General features: G+C 44.7%; 2 protein-coding genes across 10 annotated transcripts in view; one reads left to right on the top strand and one right to left on the bottom strand.

Moving 5' to 3' along the window:
* pex5lb (peroxisomal biogenesis factor 5-like b) overlaps positions 1-9967 on the top strand; it is a 51329-nt gene extending 41362 nt beyond the window's left edge. For 6 of the 8 annotated variants that reach the window (XM_040147273.1, XM_040147272.1, XM_040147271.1 and 3 more), the window contains 2 exons: positions 1029-1186; positions 1886-3449. In XM_040147273.1, coding sequence (XP_040003207.1) covers positions 1029-1186; positions 1886-2084 — 357 coding nt within the window. In that variant the 3' untranslated portion in view covers positions 2085-3449. The other 2 variants (XM_040147275.1, XM_040147274.1) reach the window with 2 other exon arrangements.
* A 104-nt stretch (positions 9968-10071) lies between these two features.
* mfn1a (mitofusin 1a) overlaps positions 10072-25000 on the bottom strand; it is a 16130-nt gene continuing 1201 nt past the window's right edge. Inside the window, exons 3-17 of one of the 2 annotated variants that reach the window (XM_040147265.1) lie at positions 22555-22717; positions 22253-22377; positions 21177-21285; positions 20953-21060; positions 19930-20083; positions 18041-18108; positions 17822-17943; positions 17615-17741; positions 16639-16743; positions 15275-15377; positions 14878-15117; positions 14712-14839; positions 13184-13380; positions 12962-13096; positions 10072-10180 (exon numbers count right to left, since the gene is read on the bottom strand). In XM_040147265.1, the coding sequence (XP_040003199.1) occupies positions 10114-10180; positions 12962-13096; positions 13184-13380; positions 14712-14839; positions 14878-15117; positions 15275-15377; positions 16639-16743; positions 17615-17741; positions 17822-17943; positions 18041-18108; positions 19930-20083; positions 20953-21060; positions 21177-21285; positions 22253-22377; positions 22555-22717 (1951 nt within the window). In that variant the 3' untranslated portion in view covers positions 10072-10113. The remainder of the gene's footprint in view (positions 10181-12961; positions 13097-13183; positions 13381-14711; positions 14840-14877; positions 15118-15274; positions 15378-16638; positions 16744-17614; positions 17742-17821; positions 17944-18040; positions 18109-19929; positions 20084-20952; positions 21061-21176; positions 21286-22252; positions 22378-22554; positions 22718-25000) is intronic. The other variant, XM_040147266.1, reaches the window with a different exon arrangement.

The following is a 25000-nucleotide window of genomic DNA, read 5'->3' as shown; positions in this document are numbered from 1 at the left end:
GCGTGCATTCAGGTTAAAGTCCCCACCGGGATATAAGAACAAGTACACACACGTGACACACACACACAAACCTTACGTGGTGTGTTTGCTGGAGTTAAGCCTGGCCCGGTCCCGGTGACTCGCACTGACTGAGTTCTTAAATGACTCTCTAGTCCGTGTTACTTTAGAGCTGTAGCTTGTGAGGTTGTGTGGTGGATGAAATGACTCGCCAGCTGAAACACAATCAACTAAATCTGAACTTTATCAAGTGACAACAGTTTTAACGGACGCCTTCATCTGCTTTGTGGTTTTCACCTTTCACTCTCTCCGTACTAACTACAGGTGTTAGATATAATATAAATCTATATCTATTAAACTCGGGTTTAATTAGCCTCAGATTTCATCTGACGTTCACGTTTCAGTTGCTTCAGAATAATCAGCTTTTCTGTCATAATTACAACCCGGATGTTGACATGAACACGGCCAAAGAGTTCCTATGGTTTGTTGTAAAAAATCAGCTGGTCGTAAAACAGAAACTGCCTGTGAGAAAGACTGGTACAAACGGAAAGCTTCCAGCGCTACCAGGCAAATATGTGTCTTTTATAAAGACGTTTGTCCCTAATTTCAGCGTTTGATCCTGAGTGAGGAGAAAAATACAGCACGGTCTCACTTATTGTTACAAAAGTTAAAGTCAGTTACTGAAACGTGCTCGTAAAGATGAACTTCAGACACAAACGCCACAAGTTAAAGAACTGTGGCCTTTTCATCCTGAGCTGAAAGAGTCAAAAACACCATGAGAGTCACCGCAGTCAAACGGCAGCAGGTTTATGACTCCGTTTGATTGTAACATGAGCTCGTCCAACAGAAGACGTCGGCCTTGGATCTGGACACTGATTAATTCAAGTATTTCAAACAGACGACAGACAGTAATGTAAAGTCCTGGGGGGAAAACTCTGCCCGTTGACGGAGCCTCGGGTGTCGACCAGGTGGCCGGTCTGCGGTTGGACCCCTCACCTGACGACCCCTTCCTGTCTGTTCCCTCTCTTCAGGACTACCTGCTGTGGAACCGTCTGGGAGCGACGCTGGCGAACGGAAACCGCAGCGAGGAGGCGGTGGAGGCGTACACCAGAGCGCTGGAGCTGCAGCCCGGATTCATCCGGTCCAGATACAACCTGGGAATCACCTGCATCAACCTGGGAGCTCACAGGTAGCACGGTAAACTCCGCTAGAAGATGTGAGCGCGCTCGCTGTGGCTGAAAGGCAGACTTTCTAGATGTTCTAGATTCCACCCAGAGACCAAAGTAACGTCTTTAAATGTCCGGTTTTGTCCGAGTTCAAAACCTGAAATTGTTCCTTTACTGTCAACAGATCCTCGCGACCGAGGAGGTTGTATATTTCCACAGCAGGTGCCGATCAATGAACTAACCAATAGTTTCAGTTCTTCTTCAGTGCGCATGAGCCATGGCGTCTTGATAAAAGTATGATCGGTCACTGTTAACAGTTAAAACTGCAGGAATAAGCGGCTCTCTAGATGTTTTGCTGCCACAAGTTCTCGCTCTGATTCAGAAAAACTGGACACAAAGTCCAAGCAGCCGCTCACATGTTGCTGACGGAAATTTGACACTGTGAGTTTTAAAGATGCACGGATGAGTTTTACATTGATACTGAGAACATACAAACAAAACAAGGGCTAAAATGGGCGGGGATATAGATCCGAACCAGACTAAGATATTGATGAGATAAGACGCAAACCAAGACTGAAACCCCTGAGAGTTCAGACCCAAACCTGTTTTTAAGTCTCTCTCCCACAGAGCGATCAAAACTCACCTGATGCATCAATAAACAAATCCAGAGATCTCTGTCGTTTCGGGTCGTAACTGGTCTGGTGCTGGTCCTGGTCCCGCAGGGAGGCGGTCAGTAACTTCCTGACAGCTCTGAACCAGCAGAGGCGGAGTCAGCGCTGCAGCCACCAGCAGATGTCGGCCAACATCTGGGCCGCCCTGCGTATCGCCATCTCCATGATGGACCGTCCCGAGCTGTTCCGGGCCGCCAACGTCGGGGACCTGGACCTGCTGATGAGGGCCTTCGATGTGGGCGACGTCTGACGGAGGATGGGGTCTCCCGGTCAGACTGAAGGTCGTCTGACGGAGACAGGGAGGAGGAAATGTGAGCGTTGTCTCCCAGAAACAGCGGACAACAGGTGGAGACAGTTTGGTTTGAAACCAAAGGGACGACGTCCTCAGATGGCAGGAAAATCCTTCGCAATACAACAGCACAACCCTTTAGCTTCCTGTAAGAGCACTGTTTAAACCTGCGTAGTCTCAGCGCTGAGGACGAGGTCGGTGAAGCTTCGCTCGTTCGGGGCGTCTCCGCTCCTTAAAAAGTCCCAACACCTTTTGAATTCACTTTTAAAAGTCAGGCCACGAAACCGTGTTAAGCACAAGTTTAAAAAGTTTTTGTTTACAGAGGAACTCAACAGCACCTGAAACCACACCCAGCTGTGATGTCACAGTGCACCGACACACCCTGGAGTGCACATCTACATCACTACAAACCACTGGACGTCAGCAGAGTTGAGGGGCTGTTAAGTTGCTCTTTGAACAAAGCGTTTATTTTCTCTCGTCCACGTCTGATTAATGTTTGGTCGGGTTCTAGTTTGAAGCCTCTGTTTTCTGCGTTAATTTGCCGTTAACACAAGCTCAACACTTCCTCCGTTACCTGTTGTCAACAGGTAAATAAAAGCGTATCAGGTTTTCACAGAGTGCTGACGATGACGTGACGTTTTGTGGAAACTGACCTGACCATGTGACACATCATCATACAGGTGAATACACCTCCCCCGAAGCGTTCGAACAGGCCTGGGCTGTTACCCAACACCCGCTTTAGTTTGAGGATCTATGGTAAATTGTCATCACGTCATTTCAACCCATTTTCTCTTGTTTTTAAAAGATTTGCTTGATTTTTGAGTTTTGTTTACCTGTAAAGCTGATGAACCTGCTGCTTCTCTTCACACTGACCTCTACCATTCTGACTGACACTCACCTGTTCACTCTGACCTGCGGACACCTTGTGGTAACTCGCTTTATATGAAAGACTCATGAAACTCGATTGAGCTTTTGAGCAAGAAAGAGCTTCTGATCTGAACGACAACAGAATCCGACGTTAAAGAGGACTTCGCCGTCACCGTTCGCAAAGCTTTAACACCTGACTGTTACACGTTTTACTATAACTACACAAACAACACAACAAAAGGCACCTTTGACTCACCTGACAGGTGTCGGCCCATCATCCGAAACACCGAGCAAAAGGAAGGAAGTGACTTGAGAAATAAAAAACACCCGGTGGACTTTGAAGACTGGATGAAATTGTTTTATTGACAGAAGGTTTTTAAAAATGAATCTCCTCCCCGGGATGAGGATTATTATCAGAGCCGAGAATCATTTGAAATGTTTGGTGACAGAGTCACCAAACTTCTTCATGATCTGAGTTTGGGGAATATACAGACACTTTTTTATCAAACAAAAGTAGATCAAACTGCTCAATGCATCAATGTTCAATAAAGAGCTTTGCCTTAGTGAGACTGAAAAATAATATTCCAACAGTTTCCTCCTGACAGAAGAATAATTCAATGACATTATGATTCTAACCGGACGTTTAAATCTTAATGTAGGTTTTCATTTGACTCTTTAGCAGTTAAGATAAAACATGAGGTGAGGTTTAACAACTGACACTTCTAAAGACAAGTGTTTTGGCTGTTGGATGAAAAACGAGCGCAGGGAGGTCAGTGATGAAGAGGAGGAGGAGGAAGAGGCAGCGTTATCACTGCTGTGGCTGCAGACTGAGACCCGATTAAAGTGACAAACCTGCAGTCATGTTACTTCCACCTGTGACACTGATCCACAAACGATTAAAAAAACGTCTTTCTCTCCGTTTTGTTTCCACGTCAGTTTGCACACTCAACGCTTTCTTCCCTTTAAACTGCTGAAGCCATAAAACATCGCAACAGATCATCAGAGAACTTTAGCGCTGAACCTCCGACTGCTCCAGAATGTTAAACTCTCTCAGTCTCCGTTCAGGAACAAACAGGAACAAAGCTAAACACTCACCTGTTCCTTGTTTTGCAGAGTCAGGGACTTTATTTAGATGTGACGCTCTTCATCAAGCAGACGTCATGCTAATCAGGGCCGCAGGTCGTCCAGCGGGGGGGGACAGCAGCAGCAGTTTCAGCACCAGCGCCACCTGCAGGAAAGGAGTCGTAGCTGCTGGCTTTTAAAGCTGCGACTTTCCTTGTGTGTTCGAGGTTTTCAGTTTTACAGCTGCTAGCTAAGGTAAACTAATCGGCTCTGTGTCACATTAGCTTCAGATATTACAAACCAGTATAGAAACACACTGGAGCTCATGACTGGAAAACATCGGGAACGTTTTGTAAAGAAGCTTCAATTAATACGACAAATAGAAAACATATAAAAACAGCAGCTATAGAAGAATAAAACATCTGCAGTGTCACACCATCACCTGCAGGTGGTGCTAAAACGGCTGCTGCTGTTCCTCTCTTTGCCTGCAGGAGGCGTCGTCAGCTGCAGCTCTGAACTGCTGCGACTTAAGGTGTGACCTGCTGCTCTGTGATTGGTTGATTCTGGCTGTACCTTCTCTCAGGTGAACACATCAGTGACTGAAACTCGTTTGGACGTGTCGGCTTTCTAAAATCGTTACTGTTCTTTAAAGACACAAATGTTCTGTTGATTTCTGTGCTGTCAGACATTTGTTTGTTTTACTCTGGCGGTCCGTCCGGCCTGTTTTCTCACTTCCTTCCTGTCGTCGTCTCTCAGGTGAATCCTCTGGTTTCAGTTTGATTCCACGACATTTCAAACCTGCAGCAGCTGATTTAGTCAAACTGCGATAAAAGCACTAAAAACATTAAAATCACAATTTAACCTCAACAAGAAAACTGTCAATAAAAGTTCACCGTGTTCCCCTGAGGTCAATGAGTTCACAGTTACAATTGCTGAATGAACACAAACACTTGAGCTTGTTACAGGCTTGGTTTTGTAAACAAAGGTTCATTTAAAAATGACCACATTTTAGTTGAATGTACCTTTAGTTGAATTTGTACCTCGGTTCTGTTGTTCTGTTATTTTCTTGATTCATCCTTGTTTCCTCTTTTTTTTCAAAGAATTAATTAATGTGACGGAAAAGAACAAAACCTCATGTTGACGAGGCTGAAACCAGTGAATATTTGTCATTTTTGCTTAAAAATGAAGAGAACATTCTGTTCAGTTATTTATCTTTTTCCTGATTCATTTTCCGTCGACTTCAGCGTTTCTGTATTTGCTGTTTTCAGCGCGACGTTTTCTGAAGCTGCCGTCTGTTAAAGTCTGTCCGTCCGTTTCCCCTCACGTTGCTGCTGCTGCTGCTGCTGCTGCTGCTGCTGCTTCTTGACTTGACCTTTGTTCGTTATATCTTGGCGGAGGAAGCTCCAGGGTTTAAAGGGAAGATTCACAGATTTTAAATCAGGTGAAATGAAAGAAGTCAAAGCTGCTCCACAGCTCAGAGTAAGACAGATTTAGAAAACAAGACTTTCATGGTGATAAATGAGGTGAATAGAAAGACTGTCTCTGTTTTTCAGATTCAGAAACTCTGAAAAATCTGAGGGAAAACTGACATTTCTGTTTGTATTTACCTGATGGGGCAGACTGGAAATGGAGCCTTAAATTATAAAGCTTCTGTAAAAAGTTATTTTATTGGTCAAAATAACTGGAAACTTAAAGTTGCTCTAATATATAATATACGATTTTATATATATGTTATGTTAAAAATACACACTACTGGTCAAAAGTTTTAGGACGCCTCCGTTCCTCCAGCTGTTGTTTAAATCTACCTGATTCAGTGTCTCAGTGTTTCTGAAATAACTAATAAAGATCAAACCAGGAATCACCGAATCTAAATTTCGGACTCGCTCCTGACGTTTCTGGGTCACGGTCTGGCTGCAGGACGAAGCCCCGACCCACCAGTCGGTCTTCCTCTGCCCAGTCTGACACCAGTTTACCAGTAACAGTGTCGGTCCAAAGGTGAATCGGAGGGAGTAGTACCTCAGCTGGTTCCGGCTCCGAGGGTTCGTCGGTCATCGACAGGAACCGTTTGCATCAACTTTCGAGGCTTCATTTTCTTCCTCTGCTGCAGGACGAAGCTGGAAACGAACCAGTTTCTAACCCCTGAAGAAAAACACTCTCTTCTGTCAGGTTTACGGCATTTTTCCTCTTTGGTGACATAAACTGTTGTTTACTTGGGGCAGTTTATCACTGAACTTTGAACCATTGAAGGATTTTCACTGGACTTCAGCTGAAGGTTAATTAAAAAACCGGACACACGGGGGTGTCCTCAAACTTTTGTCCGGTAGTGTAAATATATAACTTCCATTTTGTTTGTCCTTCCTGTCATTTCTAAAGTAGTCAGAGTAGCTTGATTGCACATTACAGGTTAAGGCAGCAGCACTCCATCCCCCCACCCACTGAACATTAATAAACACTTAAACGTCCTCTTCGATCTGCTTCTATACGACTTTATCCTCTGTTGTAATCCAGCTATTAACACTGATAAATAATTCCTGTTTATATTTATAAAGATGTAACAAAGGAGTTAAAGTGCGACCTGATTTGTTTCACTTTTCCACACAACAACGCTGAAAAGCTCAGACTGATGGCGTCTAACACTCTTTCCTTCAAGTGACGTGATCGGTTGATCAGTAAGACGATCCACTTTTTAAAGATGCCGATTGTGAATCTTCCCTCTGCAGCTTCTGACCTGTTTTTCTTCATGTCTTTTGCTTTTCATCTCTTCTGTTCTGGATGTTTCTCATGTAAACGACTGTACACACAATACTCACCTGTAAACTGTTGATATTTTAGAGATTAAACTGATACAGAACCTGAAGAACTCAGCGTTTCATTTTGGATCCGTTCCGTCTGAAGCACGACATCAATCGATGTGTTCAGTCCATAAATAACTTCACCTGACGTTTAGTCTGAAAACGAGGAGCTGACATTTAATCCAAATCACTTACAATTCAAAAATCCGGCTTTTAAGTTTTTACATCAGATCTGGTTCAGAGTCCTGATGAGACCCCGATCAGGGTTCCGATCATGCCGGTTTGTCCTGGTTTTTCTCAGTTCGGACAGTTGTGAGCGGAGGGATGACTCTGCAGGTGTCGCTCACCTGAACGCGTCTGACATCGGTCATCGTTGTCAGGTTTTCACCTCGAAGACACGAAGAGGGTTTAGTGTTTGGGCCTAAAAACACGACGAACTGGGACAAAGATCCGTCTCTGAGGATGGACTCTGTCCCTCATCCTCACACCTGTCTACCCGCTCACCTGTCTGCAGTCTCTCTCGCTCTCTCTCTGCTGACTGGACAGGTCTCGGTGCAGCAGTGACCTCTGGTGGCAGCAGGAAACGTTTTCTGTGATGTGACATTTGTGTCAATCATTAGATTTGATCAAATACAGATCTATTCTGAACACTTTAAAAACCCATAAGCTTCCTCAGTGTCTCTGCTGCGTTCGCTCCAGTCCAGCTGGACCAGTTTCAGCCCGGTTCTGTCGCAGTACTCTGTCACTTGTTTGCTCACATTCAGTTCTTCTGTGGACACTAAAAATAAAACTTATGAAAGTGCAAAAACCTTTTCTCTGCTCGAACCAGCTCATCGCAGGACACCGCTATGATGCCATATTTTTCTCTGTTCCTTCAACGTTACTGAAGCTTCAGCGAGAGTTCAGACTCTGCCAGAGAGGAACACTGGGGACGAGCGGGGCCAGTTAAAATCCAACAACACACAAACGCTCGATAAGTCGGGATCCATCAGAGCAGTTCAGACCGGTCCCAGAGAAAACCGTCGCTGATCGGAAAATTCAAGGCGCCCCGCTCTGCGTTCACCTGAGCGTCAGGACACCTGCCGTGTTTCATCACCGTCAGGTCCAGGCTGCTCTCGGGTCATCTGTTCCTCCAACGAGCACCGGCTCCGTTTAACGTGTGGGAAGCACGAGTTCTCACTCAGCATGTTCTCCCTTCACCTGGTGTGTGTCCATAAATCCAGAAATAACGCAGGATGTCCACACGGTCACATCAGAGAGTCATTTCACACCAGCCGCTGTGGGGGTGACCCAAGGTGCAACCACACCCACAGGACTTCCGCCTGGAGCTCAGCCGGTGTGAGGTTTCATCAAAAGGGACGCCTTAACCACGCAGAATAACTGACGGATGATGATGATCACCTGTTCATATGATCACGTGACCGTTTACACAAGTTTAGACGCTCAAAAAGCACAAAAAAGGGGCACGTGTAAGGTTTGATGAAATGAAGAAGTTAACCTGGTGCCGGCGAGACTGAACTCTCTCAGACTGTGGCAGCGAGGAACAGATTCTACTGGTTCCTTCACTGGCAATTCATTATTAAAAGCAGCTGAACAAACAGTGGTTGTCCAGGTGTAACTGCAGTTCTGTGAGTTCTGAACCATGAACCACCTGACGTCCAGTGTCCTTGTCGTCCGGTGGGACCAAACGGACCCGGACTGGTTCAGATCAGGGCGAGCGTGACGTTGGCTCGTGCTTCAGGGACGTGGAAAAGCAGCCTGGCCGGTCGTTACTGACGTGTTTGGACAGAAAGGCTGGAGTTTCTCTGGAAAGAGGCGAAACTGCTGCTGGGAACAGAACCGACGGGAGAAAAACAACAACCTGTGATGAACGAGCTCAGAAATGTGAGTTTAATGTGAAATTGCTTTTTAAAGCTCATAAACAGTGGTGAAAAAGTAACTAAGTACTTTTACTCCAGTACTGTACTTTCTGCTTTACTTGAGTCTCCATCTTGTGAAGCTTCTGCTCCACGTTTCAGAACAAGTGTTGGACTTTTTGCTGCTCTACATTTATTGGTGCACTTTTAGTCACTCGTTACTTTTCAGATTTACATTTCACATTAAAACCAATGATGACACAGAAGCTCCCGACCTCTCTGTTGTAGTTGTGTCTCCTCGTCACGTTTCAATCCATTTCTCCTCTAAACATCTCGCGTTTTGTTTCAATAACTGATCGAATGATCAATATTTCACTAAAAAACACCAGAGAAAAGTCCAGAAACTGAATCCAGATCAGTGAATCAGAACAGTGTTTCTCCTTCTGTCCTCTCCCATGAATCATCTGACGACCCCTCAGGTTCACCTGGTGACCCTCTGGAGGGGCCCGACCCCAGGTTGGGAACCAGTGGACTAAACCTTCCACCTGTATATGACGTAGTTGAAAGCAGCTCCACCTGGAGCAGCTCCAACAGTACAGCGATACGTATATATTGACCTGTTTCAAGGTTAAACAACAGGGGCTGCAGTGTGTCATGTATCAGAGAACAGAATAATGAGATGAGCCTGGATACGCAGGAAGGTTAAATTAAGGTCCAACGCTTCAGGTGTTCAAGACTTTCAGCACATGACGGGTTTCATGTTTGTTTGTCTTCATCTGACAGATGTGACGACAGATTTTAACGTCTGGACAGATGATGCCGCCACAACTAAACACCGTTTTCTTACTCATGGTTGATTTCACCTTTTCATGGTGACTACCTGATCATCCTTCACAATATTGTGATTATAATGAAATAATCTATATAACTGGACTCTTTTTCATCAGTAACATCCACAGGGTGAACAGATTGTTGCTACAACGTTGTCATGTTAAAGTCAGAGAACATATTATTGCCACCGTGGAGGTTAACGCCTTCACTGCAACAACAGAGAGACCCTCCTAACTCCCGACCCTGAGGTGCAGACAGACAGAATCCTTCCAGCAGCTGACAGTACACAACAACCTTCATCTGCACTAAACACTGTCCTGTCTTTTCTGACACATCTTGCAGGTTTTCTGTTCTGAAGCTGCAGTGAGGAAACAATTTGCAGATACTGAGATGATGATGGAGAACGCTGACGTCTCTGCAGGACAACAAGCTTCTTGGTCTGAGTTCGCCTGATGAAGAGAAAGAAGTTGTTGATGTTTCTGTCGGACTGTCGACCCGTGAAGTGACTGGAGGTCTGGTGATGACTGCTGCTATCAGCAGGGGGCGCTGCTCATCAACAGACCACGGCTCAGTTGTCGTTCCTCAGTTTCCCTGCAGGTACTGAACAGAAAAGGCCTCCAGCTGAGTCTCCAGCTCTGTGGCTCTGTTCCTGTAAAATACATATAACAAATGAATTTACAGTTTGTGCATTTAGCCTCGATTACAACACAAACCAGTGGTGGGAGGTAATGAGCTCCAACGGCAGTAGAAAGACTTTTATCGGAGCATCCAGCATCCTTCACCAATCTCTGTTTTGTAAATTCAGTGTTTTGAATTGTTTTATTTTGAAATTTGAGCATCTGAACACGAGGATTTGCCAGGTGACCATCTTGGTTGTGTTGTTGTCTAATGTATGGTAATGGTAATGGAAATGCAGTGCAGGATACTCTGATCAATCAATTGATCAGTATCATTTTATATAGGCTATTTATATAGATCTACTCCTCTTACAAATCCTGACACATCACTATAGATTAAACTAACCAACAATAAGTAAGGTAGTTAAAATCAGGTACAACATTAAAATACTACTTAAATGTTGAAGCATATCTACCATCAACAACAGCAATAATAATGATAAACAGGGCTGAGGCGGCTGGTTGGTTGATTGGTAGAAAATCGCTTCCAGTGAACAGAGGAGAACCTTTGCTAACCAGTTTACTGCCGGGCCAACTCATAATCAGGGTCACACTCTTGACCTATTTATCTCTAAAGGCCTTGATATAACTCCACAGTTCACTCTAGATGTTGGGATATCAGGTCACTTTTGAATTTTTCTCAGCGTTGCTTGGATGAACAAACACGTAGCTGGTTTAAAGTTAGTCAAAAGACGCTCCGTTTGTGCAAAGGTTTATCACAAAATATACTAACTCTGTCAGGTTTACCTGGTCACATTCTGATTTTAATTTGCCTTCCTTGTCTCTATGGGACGAGTTGGTTAATAATTTTAACTTCTAAGTGACAGAAATTTGGATGACAAGGATGGTAAAACAAAAGCATCTCAGAGGACCTGCTCAATAAATATAACAAAGAAATGAAATAATTTAGACGTAAAAAATCTGAATAACTCAAGGTTTCTGTTTGGTACAGTGGGCAAACTGGTTAATCCTCTTAGACCAATACCCAGCTGAGCTCCACTCTTCAGACAAATGAAGTGAATTTGCAGTAGTTATGTTCTGCGACATGCGCTCTCAACCCAGAGCCTACTAAGTTGTTCAAAAATGTTTCCAGCTGTTTGGCAAACGATGCCTCCCTGTTCTCTGGAATATTCCCAACAGGTCTCAAACATGCTATTATAACACCATTGTTGAAAAAGAGTAATCTCGATCCATTTGTTCTGGAGAGCCACAGACCAATCTCAAACCTTCCATTCCTGGGAAAAAGTCTAGAAAAGGTTGTCAAATCCAGTCTGGTTTTAGCGTTAACCACAGTACAAAAACTGCCCTGGTCAGAGTTGTTAATGATCTCAAAGTTAGCTCAGACAACCATAAAGTTTCTATCCTGGCTCTTCTTGACCTTAGTGCAGTCTTAGCTACAGTTGACTGTGTAATTATTCTTCAGAGCACTGAACACTGTTAAGACCTCAGAGGCACAGTTCATAATTGGCATCTTTCTATCTTACTGGAAGATCATTCTCTGTTTCCGTTGGTAACTCAGATGAAGTCCATTCATTCCATATGGAGTCCCTCAAGGGTCAATTCTTGGCCCACTGCTATTTAATTTGAACATGACCTCCTATGCTAATGATACACAGTTATACATATGTTTCTGCCAACAACCTTAGCCCAGTGAATGACCTCATCCAATGCACTGCTGATATCAAATATTGGATGGTCAAAATTTTTTAAAGACAATTGAGGACAAAACAGAGACTCTCTTAGTTGGTCCCAAGGCTTTGAGGCCCCGGATACACTATTTGTAGACTCCCCTGTTGGTAAAACCTTTTCAGCAACCCAAACACTTGGTGTGATTTTGGATGCTGATCTTAACTTCCAGAGGCTCATATCTCCAACACTTCCTTTTATCATCTCAGAAATATATCTAAAGTTAAATGCTTCCTGTCTCCGTCAGAAAGCAGGTGTTGAACAAACTCCAGCTCATTCAGAATACTGCATTTAGAGTATTAACTAACACCAAAAGGTTTAAACACATCACTACTGCTTTAACTTATCCTCACTGTCTCCCAGTAAAAAAAAGAATTGATTTTAAAATACTTCTTACTGTTTTAAATCTAGGAATGGCTTAGTTCCTCCCTACGTTGTTGACATGTCCACTGAGTACAGACTGAACAGATCCCTTAGATCATCAAGCAAAGGTCTCCTCACTGTACCTAGAATAAATTCTAAATCAGCTTATGGTGCCTTCAGTCATTATGGTCCTACTCCCTGGAATTCTCTACCACATGAGCTAAGGTCTGCTACAACAGTAACGTCTTTTCAAAGCAAACTAAAACCATATATTTTTTCGCAAGCTTTTAGTTGCTTTTAGGGGAAAATTTGTCGTTAACATGTAAAACCAAGAAGAGTGCAACTGTGGGCAAATGGACTTGGTTGTAGAATTGGTCTTAGATCTTGACCTCTCGTACTCACTTTGTTAACAGTTATTATTTGATTGTCACAACCAACAGGTTCTAAAGTGATAAATCAGTTTTGTTTACTTTTACAGCTCATAAGATAATACACAGATTCATCGTTTTTGACTCCACTGAGTGTTAAATCATGGATGAACACTGGGGTTTATTTATTTAAATATTCATGTATTCATTAAAATTAGCAATGGTGGAGCTGCTGTATACCGTTAGCCTAGCTTAGCACAAGGACTGGAAATGTGGGGTGGGTGGGTGTGGGGGGAGAGAGAATGGGGGGACCCTTAGCCTAGCGGGGCCTCTGACCTGAAGGCCTTGGACCTCCTCTGGATGTTCTCCAGTCTCTGGATCCTGAAGCTCAGCTGTCGGATGTTTCCCTCCAGCTCAGCTTCGCTCAGATCGACTCTCTGAGTCAGACGGCTGAAAGTTGACGACAGCTCCCTCGAACACAAACACAAATTCAAGTTTTAAAATATTCTCAGGTGTTTAGTTAGTGTCTGTGAGTGCCAGGTAGGGATGGGGTCATACTTGTACACCTGCTGGCTGCAGGCGGAGCCGGTGATGGGGACGACGGCTCTCAGGCGGCGGGCGGTGTGCTCCACAAACTGCTGCTTCAGAGCGCGCTCCCTGCTGGTGTCGGTCCAGGTGAGTTTCTCGTACAGGTAGAGGAGACCGTACAAAGACAGAGAGAGAGCGATGAGACGCCAGCCCACAGAACGCCATACCTGCAGCAACAACACACACCTGAGAAACAAACCTGAGCTGATTTTACAGGCATTAGCAGCTCGGGTCCTATCTAATTCTTCCCATGTGTTGGAAATCCATCCAATAGTTGTCAAGACCTTTCAGTCTGTACTCAACGTCCAGCTGCTAAATGAGGGAGGGGAACTGATCAACGTGTTCATACACCGATACATGGGAGTCCCCTTCGGGTGTTTTCGGCCCCGGATTTTGCATTTTCTGTTTTATGTCACAAAGATAAAACTATACACTGATAAGAAACTCAGCTTGGATGTGAACACTGAGGAAACGTACAAGAAGGGAGAACAAACGCTGTGGAGGTTAAATGTTTTTCAGTGTTCACATTGAAAATCATCCATCTGATAGTTATAGCAAAACAAATAAAGCAGAGGGCCAGATCCATTATATCGAACGAGACCGTCTTCCACTCTGGTGGGAGATACAGGTGTCCGAAAATGATCCGCAACAGGTTCAAGTTTTCGTTCATCTCATGTGCAACAAGCGACTTTATTTGGAATGCATTGTAAGCTGCCTCCTGGTTCCTCACACAGCTCAGCATTTCCTTTTTACTTCAGCCAAGGAGGTTACGTTCTCACCCGAATCTGTTGGTTTGTCAGCAGGATTACACAGAAACTACTGAACCGTGGGAGGCGGCCTGGGCCACAGAAGAACCCTTTGCATTTTGGGGCAGATTCTGATCATTTACTACGAATCTGAATTTTTTTTTTTTCTCAAGTCTGGTGTATGTTGTTTGACATTGGCCTTGGCGGAGGTCTGCGCTCTACTTATCTTTGCCTTTATCGCAGAGACTTTATTCTAAATTGTGGCCACACCAGCAGCACATTGTGTCTTCAATTGTCTTACTGTGGTTTTATTGTGTTTATGTTTTTATGTTTCCTTGCTGTAATAAGACTGTGGGACAGTCCCACTTTATTAAGCTCTAAACAGCCGTTAGAAGCTGATCTACAGAATCCAGCAGTAGTTTAACAAAGTACTGCCACCTCTTGTGCATGTTCTCATGATTTCAAATAAATCATAATTACGTATGTTTTTTATTATCACTTAATATTTTCCTAAAACATACTAGAGTTGAAAGGCAGTAAAACATCACTTTTTTCATAATAACATAATCGCTCATTGAGTATCAGGCTCTGGAACAAACTAAATGTGGGTTTTAGTAGAATTAATGCACAAATAACGCATCAATACACAAAACATTTCTAATTCTTCTGTTTGAAAGCGTGTGATGAGGAGACAGGACACAATCACCAGATAAATCAATAATGAAAGTAATCATCAGCCCCGCAGAACGCACCACTCCACCGATCACCAGCACCGTCATGGACGCTCGGGAGGTGACGGAGACAAGACGTGTCGCTATGGAAACCACCATCTCATCCTTAAAGGTGGAGCCTGCCTGCAGAGAGACAGAGAACACAGGAAGTTGATGTTTTCAGAAGCCAGAAAGGCGTGAATGTGATCTACCTTCAGTGACCTGACCTGCAGTCGTGGGTCGGAGCCGCTCAGCGCTCGCTTGGCGTTGGCGGCTCCGATGAAGCGAGCGACGAGGGCGGTCCAGCCCAGTGAAAACTGGAACTCGATGTTCTCCTGAAAATCCCCACAGAGGGCGGCGAGGCCGAGGTCATAGGTCAATTTGAAGGAGGTGGAGGGAGCAGAGAGCTGCTCCTGGACGGACACAGACAGCAGAGGACGGACGCTGTCTGAGGACAGAGCAGAAAAAAACAACCAGAGAATCAACGTACTGCTTGTTTTCCACTTGTCAAAGTACATCATCACTTAATACGTCAGGTCAACCGTCAGCAGAAAAAGGTGTTTCTGAGGGTTCGGGAAAATGAAACAGACTGAAGTGGTCGTTACCGATCATGTGTCTCTGGGCGTCTGTGATGTCTCTGAGGATGCTGATGGAGCAGCGATGAGCCAAACAGCCGACCATCCTCTCCTCCACATGCTGCAGCAGCTTCTGAAGAGTAAAACCAACAAAATGACTGAACCACTGAGGAGCTCAGTCAGAGTGTGAAGCTCATCTTCCCCATTGTTTCTGTTAGACATCAGACTGGAGACATTAGATCGCTCCCATCCAAAGCTGATCAGTGAATGATCTAATATCTGATCATATTGATTTATTTAGTCTCACTGAAACCCGGCTGTGTCACGATCAGTATGAATCCACCCCCCCCAGTCATATTAATACTCACGTTCCTCGAGGCACCGACCGAGGAGGTGGAGCTGCAGCCGTTTTCAACTCAAGCCTAATAATCAACCCTAAACCTAAACTCAATTATAACTCACTGGAAAGCCTGGTTCTTACTCTTACACGTCCATCATGGAAAACTTTAAGCCTATTCGATTTGTTATAGTGTACCGCACTCCTGGCCCGTACTCTGAATTTTTATCTGAATTCTCAGAGTTTTTATCAAGTCTAGTCCTTAGTACAGATAAAGTATTGCTGGCTATTGTATTGTTACTGCTGCAGTATGTTGTGTATTATCCGGACATTTTTCTGTCGGTCAATCCTTCTGGCGTGTAAAGCCCAAACCAAAGTTATGTCATAAAATAAAGACAAATATGTTTCACATTGTTTTATCACAGCACTTAGAAACAACGAGAACACCTGCATTGTGTTTAATGTGGAAATCAGTATGATAACTGCAAACAGAGCAGCCATGTGAGGGAGTTGTTCCAGAATAAAAGAGTTTCAAGAGCGGAGGAGTCACAAAGAAGTGTGTGTGTGTCACAAGCTGAACACACTCACACACTGACAGGCCCTAATTTAAATGGCTCCTAAGAGGAAGTAAATGTCACGTTAATCTGCTTTACTTCAGTTGTGTGTGTGTGTGTGTGTGTTGTTCAGGTACAGCGAGGTTACGGAGCGAAGGCGAGTTTGTCTCTGACAGAACCAGTTTAAAGGACCAGTCCAATGTTTACAGAAATATTCTTCGTCTTTTCTAGAGTCAGATGTTTCAGATGGACATCAATATTTATCTCTGTGTGTCCGGAACAGAGATGTAACTCTTCTTCTCTCTTGATGGAGCTAGGCTAACAGTTTCCCCCTGTTTCCAGTCTTTGTGCTAAGCTAGGCTAAACATGTCCTGAGATAGAAAATAAAGGAGCTGGTAAAAACTGTCTGGAGATCAGTAGATTTATGATGCGTGGCCTAAATGTCAACACAAACCTTGCATTCAACAGCAGTTCAGTACGAGTGGTTCTACTGCAGTACTCACCGTTTTGTAGAGCTGCAGAGTTTCTTGTGTGGGGTTGAACTCGGCTCTGAACTCCTCCACCAGGACGGGAAGAGAGCGGATCTGATCTGACAGAGCCGAGGCAACCTGACGACATAAAACAGGACACGATCGACATGAATACACTGCAGCGGGAACACAGTGGTGTGTGAAAGATTCCGATGGCACATGGAGAAAATGAAATGGAGTTACCACAGCCAAACAATTTTATATCCTACATGTGGGGTCTAAACATGTGTCAATGAATATTTTACGGTATTTCTTACTTCATCTAAAAGCACATCCAGAAAAATGTTCTCGTTATTCTCCAGCTGTTCTTTGTTAAACTCATTTTAATGTCAGAACGTCACCAGAAACACACAAAACCCTTCAGCTGGTGCAGCTTTAAAGGCTTTTGGCACTTGTTTTTGTCACTGTGAACCGTTATACAATGAAATAAAATGTTGACTGGATTCACTGCACCTTCATCTTAAAATTTAAATTAAATCATTTCTATCAGATGTTTAAGTTTAGGACTATAAATATCATTGTGCAGCAGAAACAATATTTTTCTGCTGTGGCAGGACTAAAGAGTCTTAAAGATGAGCATCAATCAATCAATCTATGTTTTTGTTTTCAGCAGAAACCAGTAGCGAACACATCACAGACGCATCGTCAGCTTTAAGTTGACATGTTGGACTTGTGATCAAACAGTTTATTTCCACGTCCAGCAGTTACAGACCAACATGATCCTTCATCTGGATCTGGTGTTTGTGTCCACCTGATGACCAAGTCCAGTACTCCCTCTCTTTTAGCTTTGGTTTTGGTCTCCACCAGCTCCTGAGGGAAACCTCCAGCTCTTTAGCTGCTAAATGCTCCACTGTGTTCACCAGCTGGTCTCTGACTGGGTCCGTCAGTCTCAGTGTCTGTGAGTCTGTCAGTTCTGCTGAGTAAAGCTTAATCAGGAGGATTTCTTCACCTTGGCAGAGACATCATCAGTCAGAGTCTTGATCCTCTCTTTGACGTTGTCGGTCAGACGGTTAATCTGTCCTCGGACAAAGTCCAGCCGGTCCCTCTGCTCCTCCCGCTCCTCCAGGCAGCAGATCCTGTCAAAGCAAAGTCCAGAGTCAGACTCAGACACACGAGGGCATGATTAAACAAAGTGAGTTGGTTTGTTTCAGCTCACTTTCTGTCAGCGGAGGCGATGTTGATGGCGTCCATCACGGCTTTGATGGCCTCAGTGATCTGCCACGCTCTCACCGTGTGCTGCTCAAACTTAGTCTTCACTGCAGACTGAGAGATGAACTCCTGCCGGGTCAGAGGTCGTTCGGAGTCACAGCTCAGCCAAAACATCAACCTCATTATAAACATCACACAGACGAAGCAGACCAGATCTGGTTTGTACCTCAAACGTCCTCTCAAACCTCTGGAACTCTCTCAGTCTGTCGTGGAAACCTTCAGCCAGAGCGCCACCTGCAGGAGGAAACAGGACGTTCAGCTTCAGTAAAGACAGAGCAGAGAGCTGCAGGTGGACAGTCGGCTGACCGGAACAACCGTGACCACGTCTGCTCAGGTGAGTCTGGGTCGTCTATCAGCAGAATAACCTCAGAAGAGTAATACCTTCTGGGACTTTCAGCAGCACACTGATTTGTTGCTGGACTCAGTGAGAATTTAATTACTTTATCGCGAATCGAACGCTGCCGACCCTTTAAAGTAACAACACGATTCACGAAACAAGAGTAAATATCAGCAGGAGTGCAGCCACTTTAGATGAACTGAGGAGAAAACGGGCTCAACGTCAGTGTGTGGTCACTTGTATAGTGTCTGTCAGATTTTGCTGAAGTTCCCGTCAGGTAGTGATGCTGCTGTTTATCGTCATGAACTGTGTAGAATGGTTCGTTTGAATAGAAAACGATAACCCAATGTAGTCATCTAATCACGATGCAATATGATTAAAATGATTATATATTAAAATAAGTACATTTTGCAGATATGATTTCCCCGATGTTTGTATTTATAGACGGTGCAAAGAAATGAACACTGACGTTCAACAACATCATGGTAAATGTGCTGGTGTAGTCGGCACCTTTTATCTTCTGTAGTGTTTATATTGACTTTTTGTGTTGTCTTGTGTTTCTTTTATTAATGCCTTTTGTGTTTCTGGTAAATAACTGTTTGAACTGCCTCGTTGTCGAAAGGTGCTACGCAAATAAACTTGCCTTGTCGTCCAGATAAAAATTGTAGGCATCATCTGGAACTTCAACCCTTTTCATTAAAAACATGTGCTTTAGTTTTGCCTTTCTGGAGAGAGGCAACCCAAACAATACAGCAATGGTGAGGTCCAGCTGCGCCTGAATCAGTTCACAGATTTCATGGTCAATATCTGCCCTGACAGGGATTATTTCAGCTGCCCGGTTTATCCTTCGTAACTGCAAAAGCCAGAGTCAGACTTGAATATCGAGACTGGCTGAAGTTAATGACAGCGAACGCATCATTTGAGTTGAAGATAGCCAACTATCATCACCGTAAAGAATCATATCTGCTTCTCTTGACTCTGTTTCTGTCTTTCATTAAAAGGAGAAATGTGTCTCTGCAGTTCATCATTACACTCTTGGCAAAAATCAACTGCTTTTCCGATTTATGTTTCATTTAACTGTTTGTGAATATTTCACAAGCAGAAGGGGCGGGGGTTCATTTTTCTTTATTTTCTGGTTTGATCTTTGTGGCTCATTTGGTGACGCAGTCGTGGCCTGGCTCTGATGACGGACTTAACCGGCATTGTTCAGACGATGTTTAGTCTGTGCTGTGGTCTTTGGTTCCTGTTTTTCTCGTGCTTTGCGTGTGGTTATTTGTTTTCATTTCTCTTGAAGAGAAAAGACAGTAAAACCTTAAAGGCTTTTTGAAGATAGTGGGAACCGTGGTTATCAGAGCATTTCCCTGAGTAGCTGCTGGGGGTGTAGATTCAATCCTGTACCGCAGCAACATGATCAATTTTCCTCTGAAGTGGCGGCTGTTTGGCAGTCAGATCCTTTTTTGTGTCTCCGAACACTCCACCCGACAAAATGTTTGACATCTCTACAGGTAAAACACAACTTCAGGCTGATACTTTAAAGTTTCAACAGTCACTGGATCAATGCGTCACATTAACGTTGGAGCTAAAAACAAAGACAAACTGAAGTTTTGAGGATCTGAGGCTTTCGCACACCTGAACACTCTGGAACCTTTCTGTCGATCAGCTGCTGCTGTCTGATGAAATATAAGGAGACTCCTCCTGCCGTCCCTCACCTGTCTCACCTGTCTCAGGCATGCCCTGGGCTCGCTGCACCCTGGAGCTCAGGACCTCTTTAGCCGAGACGAAAAAGATCCTCCCTGGAGCCTCGTCCAGACCGACCACCCTCAGCTCCTCAGCCAGGAAACTCACACAGCGGTCCAGGTGCTGCTTCCTCACCTGGACAGCAGGGGGAAGAAACTCTACAGTGTTTATTTCATCTACTGTTATTTTATAGATCAGTTTCACTAATTGAAGCCTGTCATATCTCTATTTTCTTCACTGTGCTGCTCTTTCTCCTTTCGTTGTAAAGCTCTGTAGCTCTTTAACTATAACGAGAGACTGCTGTCCTCGTATGATTTTAACCGACAGCCATCAGCCAGTCGTCCATCCATCCATTTTCTGCCTCATATCTGCGTCGGGTCTCAGTGGCAGCAGGTTAAGCAAGACAGCCCAGACGACCCTCTCCCCAGCAACGTTTTGCAGCTCCTCCTGGGGGACCCCGAGGCGTTCCCAGTCCAGATGGGAGCACAGTCGCTAGTCTCCGACGCCAGGGATCGGCGCATGTAGGCCCCCGACTCACAATGCAGCCCAACCCGATGCCTACCCCTGCAGCTGGTGGGCCCGGTTGGTGGTGGCTCCATGCAATTTCTTCGACCTGTGCCCAACCGGGCCCCGTGGACCAAGGCCTGGTCACCAGACGCTCGCCAATTACCTCCCCTCCGAGGTCTGGCTCCAGGAGTGTCCCCCGGTTTCCCTGATCTGAGCGAGGTGACGCAGCTCAGAAGTTTGTCCTTCATCTGGTTGTCGTAAATCTCTTAGTCTGGCCTGTCCACCGGGTCCCATTTGCCTTGGGAGACCCTAACAGGAGCCGATGCCCCCGACAACAGAGCTTCTCTGTTACAGTGTCAGAAGTTAACCTCAACCCTCACCCTAACCTAAACCTGATTCGATCCGGAACCCTAAAACTAGGTCTGAACCCTCAAACAGCCAGTTGAAGGTGTGAGGACCGGACAACATGTCCTCACAAAGATAGTACACGCACACACCTCCTCGATGTACTCGGGTTCAGTCACTGAGGCGTCCCATCTGTTGTGGAGGATGAAGATGTTTGGTTTGGAAATTCTCTCACTGACTTTGTGGAAGAAAAGTTTCTCCTGAGGACAGAAGAGGACAAATGAAATAAAACGAGGCAGATACAGAAAGAGCCATCATCCGTTATCCGATACATCACTTTACGGTTAACAGATAATCCCGTAAATTGTTTCCTCACTGTGTTCATCAGCGTCGACTCTGCATTTCCCACCAGGACGAAGACGTCAGCGTCCAGACAGAACTTATCGATCCAGCTGTCCAGCTCCAGAGTCACATCAGTCCCAGGGCTGGGTCAAAGGTCAGAAGTGTTTAGTCAGTCGCGGTCTCCACGTTTTTCCTACTGCACTACACGAATGCTCTCTACGAGCTCCTGCGGCTGATGTTGTAACTTTAATCAAAAAACATAGTTAATTCATTAATAATCAAGAAACATGACTGAGACCAGAGGGAACGGACAACAGGCTTCCCAGTGTGTTTTAAACCGGTTTTAACAGGTTCACCAAAGCTTCCGCGTTACGTCTGAAATGGTGAAATGCTGTTTTGTATTGTTTCTGACCAACACTGAGTGTTTATATAATGCATAATGTATTTAAAATAGTCTCAGAGCATGTGGCGCCCATCACCTCAGGTGCTGACCCCTCCACCTTGTGACGGACTATATGTGCTGCGTCTCAGGCTCAGTAATCCGAAGCTTAGATAATAAATCTGGTGCAAAGGGGACCAGTGTGGATATTCTGACCTTTTAACACTGCTGCTGACTTTTTTGCAAAACAAGTTCTTTAAAAAACATATTGTGCTGTCAGGAGAGATTTATTTGAAAACAGCCAGTTTTGTCGAGATGGGAAACTCAGACATGTCTATCCTCAGTAAACATGAACTGTCCCCTAAGACACAATGTCTTTGAGACTGGCGCGTCAGCTGCAGCTCTGCGGCGAGGGACCTTAAGACCGGGACACTCTGCCTAAACTCTTTGTGTTAAAATGTCGTTTTGATGTTCTTAACTTCATTGTGTTTTACGATTTACTTTATTTTACTTGTACGAGCTCCTTGTAACCGTAAAGTTCACTATTATTGTAATAAAATTTTGAATGAGGTAGGTTATTTCTCTCAGTCTCTGCTGGTTGATTTGTTGTAAAAATGAAACAGAACCAACAGGAAGCTAATCAATAAATATTGGTGGAAAATTTGGGACGGACGGACAGATAGATGTAAACAGGACTGGAAGCTAAGTGCAGTTTAAACAGGTCAGGTTACCTGTCCATGAGCAACAGGTCGTCTCTCAGCAGGGCGCAGCGACATTTAGGCCAAAACACTTTAACCAGGCTGCCGGACTCCAGAGTGGGATCCATGTGGAGAGCATGAGCCAGCTGGTTCACCGTCTGAGGAGGAGAAGGGTTGGGTTATCACCGGGTCAGCTGGGTCATCAACAGACCAAAGAGAGCGATAAACTGAGAGGATCAGTCTGACATCGTATTAAACCCTCTCCTGGTGTTTTATCAGATCACTTTTCCCCCAAATGTCAGACTGTTCCTTTAAAGCCTCGCCGTGCGGCGTACAGTGACGCTGCTCCTCTCGTTGGACGCCTCGGTGGTGAGGTAAGCCTGGTCTCCGTCGGTTCCTTCGACACTCAGGAAACAGTTGGTGGTGTGACCGATGCCGCTGGGCAAGACGCGGTCTCTCAGCATGGCGTTGATCACGGTGCTTTTCCCGTTACTGGTCCTGGACGGAAAATCAGCCAGAGACCAGTTCAGACATTTATCTTCATCACAGTTCATCTGCAGAGGAGCGACTGTACACTGTTCACTCATTTATTTGTGTTATTACACTTTCATTTTCTTTGTCCTCTGTTATATCACATTCAAAATGTACAAGATGTTCTTTCAGTGCTCGGAAGTGCTGAGGAAGACCATGTGATGCGCCTGAAAGCTCCATAACAGCTGCTGAATAGAGCTTGCGGTGAGTGTTTCGTCAAAGGGGGGGGTGTTGATACGTTATACGTGTGGTGTTAGACTTTGTACGAACCTTTATTTTTTGAAAAAGTAAAGATCTAGGGGCCTTCTTCTTTACCGCGTCTGTTGGCGCGTGGCCTGGTTTCTTTGCACGGTAGCGCCACCAATTGTCGATTAGTGGAACGGCTTGAAACCGGTGGCAGGAATGTGTATCACACTCTTGTTGTCCTTTTGGACGATACAAACAAAAACGGGGACCCACTCGTAAAAACATTGCCGCTTGTGGTCTAAAACTAGAACCTTTAAAGGCCCCGAAAACCTCTTTTCTCAACAAGCTTCTTACAGCGAAACACAGGATCCTTCGTGAACAAACTCTTCTTTGCCAAAGTGGGAGCAGTTTCGGTTGGTTCAGATCAGAGATTGACATCACTGTCATTTTTTCTGAGCTGCCTTCAGGGGTCTGAAGTGTGAAAAAGGCGCCAGCCCGTATTTCAACGCACCCTCAGACCGAGCTGCATCTGGATCAGGATCTGAGTCGCCGGCTTGTTTGCCAGGTCACTCAAATCTGATCAAACCACACCTACACAGTCCCGATGAAGCTCATAAATCGGACCTGATGAGTTTTTCCCTGACTTTGAAATTAGATCGCTGCTTAATTTAGTCACAAGTATTTCATAGAAAAATAACTAAGCTTTCAGAGGCTTTCAGATCAGAAGTCGATTCAAACAAGGGGCCTCTCGCTGAACCTAATCAGCTTTTTGACACTGACTCTTTCAGATTCAAGTCTGAAGTCTGATCCTTTTGAGAATCTCTGATGGGACTCGCTGGAGTGAAACTGATGTTTTAATCAGCTCCAGACTCTCGCTCACTTTGCTTTTCCCAGCACTTCTTTAAAAAGCAGCTTCTCCATAGTCTTCAGACGCCATATTATAATGAAAAAACTCAAACGTCTCGATGATGATTCACATCCTTGTTACTATAGAAACACTAATGAGGGCTCATGATCTACAAAGAACATTCCATCTACAACGTCAGAGCAGAAAAACGTTCTGTGCCACTAAATGAGCTTATCAATATTTCAACCCTTTTTCAGGGAAACTCACTTTCTGATGAGTTATTACATCATCCAGCTCATTGCATCATCTGACAGTTATTACATCATCTGTTTCAGCTTTGTGTTCGCAGACCGTAAACACACACTGACGGTCAGTGACTGTTCTGAAGAATAGCCTGATCAGACCGAAGCAGAAGCTGCAGCGGTTTGTGAATCACAGATAAGTTTCTGCTGCCGACGATTATCTGAGCTGACAGTTTGTTCACGTCTGAAGTTCTCGGCGCGGCGATTCGGCAGGAGAAAGACGTCTGTTGGCGGATCTCAGGTTCGGTTTTTATCTGCAGCTCGACACTGAGCTGCTGCCGCTGCACGAATCAGAGCTGACAACAAACTTCTGCGCTGCAGCTCGGGACGATCCGGGATCAGTCGGCGTTGTCGGCCTGGAGACCACACTACGTTTTGGGACTTTAGTCTCGCATACCGGTCTTTTATGAGGCTCAGGGCTGTGGGCAGGTTTTGAAGCCTGAGGTTTCTCCCTGAGAAATTTGCCCGCAAACAAATGTTACAACAACAACGAGAACAGACAGGAAATTCCCTGGTCCTATTTTTGTCTCGGATTAGTTGATTGATCGATTAGTTGATCAACAGAAAATGAACCTTCAACTGGTAATAATTGAATATCGAGTGTCAACTGATTAATTGTTACATTTTTCCAGCTAAAAAGGTGGAGAGTTATCTGGCTCCAGCCTCTGGAATGTCAGGATTTGATTAGACTGAATATCTTTGGGCTTCCAACCGATGCTTGAATGAAACAAGGAATTTCTGAGACGCTTCCTTGTGCTCTGCCAAAGTTAGAATGGGCCTGTTCACAGCTGTCAGTTGTGGCCCTGTTTCAGAGGCTTCTCTACAGGACAGAAAGGAAATTCCCTGGTTATTTGCATTTTTTCCTATTGTGGTGGGAGAATATCAAATCCCTTCATCATATTCAAGTAAACGTAA

Source organism: Xiphias gladius, chromosome 15 (assembly GCF_016859285.1).
Source record: "Xiphias gladius isolate SHS-SW01 ecotype Sanya breed wild chromosome 15, ASM1685928v1, whole genome shotgun sequence".
Taxonomy (NCBI): domain Eukaryota; kingdom Metazoa; phylum Chordata; class Actinopteri; order Istiophoriformes; family Xiphiidae; genus Xiphias; species Xiphias gladius.
The sequence above is the reverse complement of the archived record's forward strand: the minus strand, read 5'-3'. Positions and strand labels throughout refer to the sequence as shown.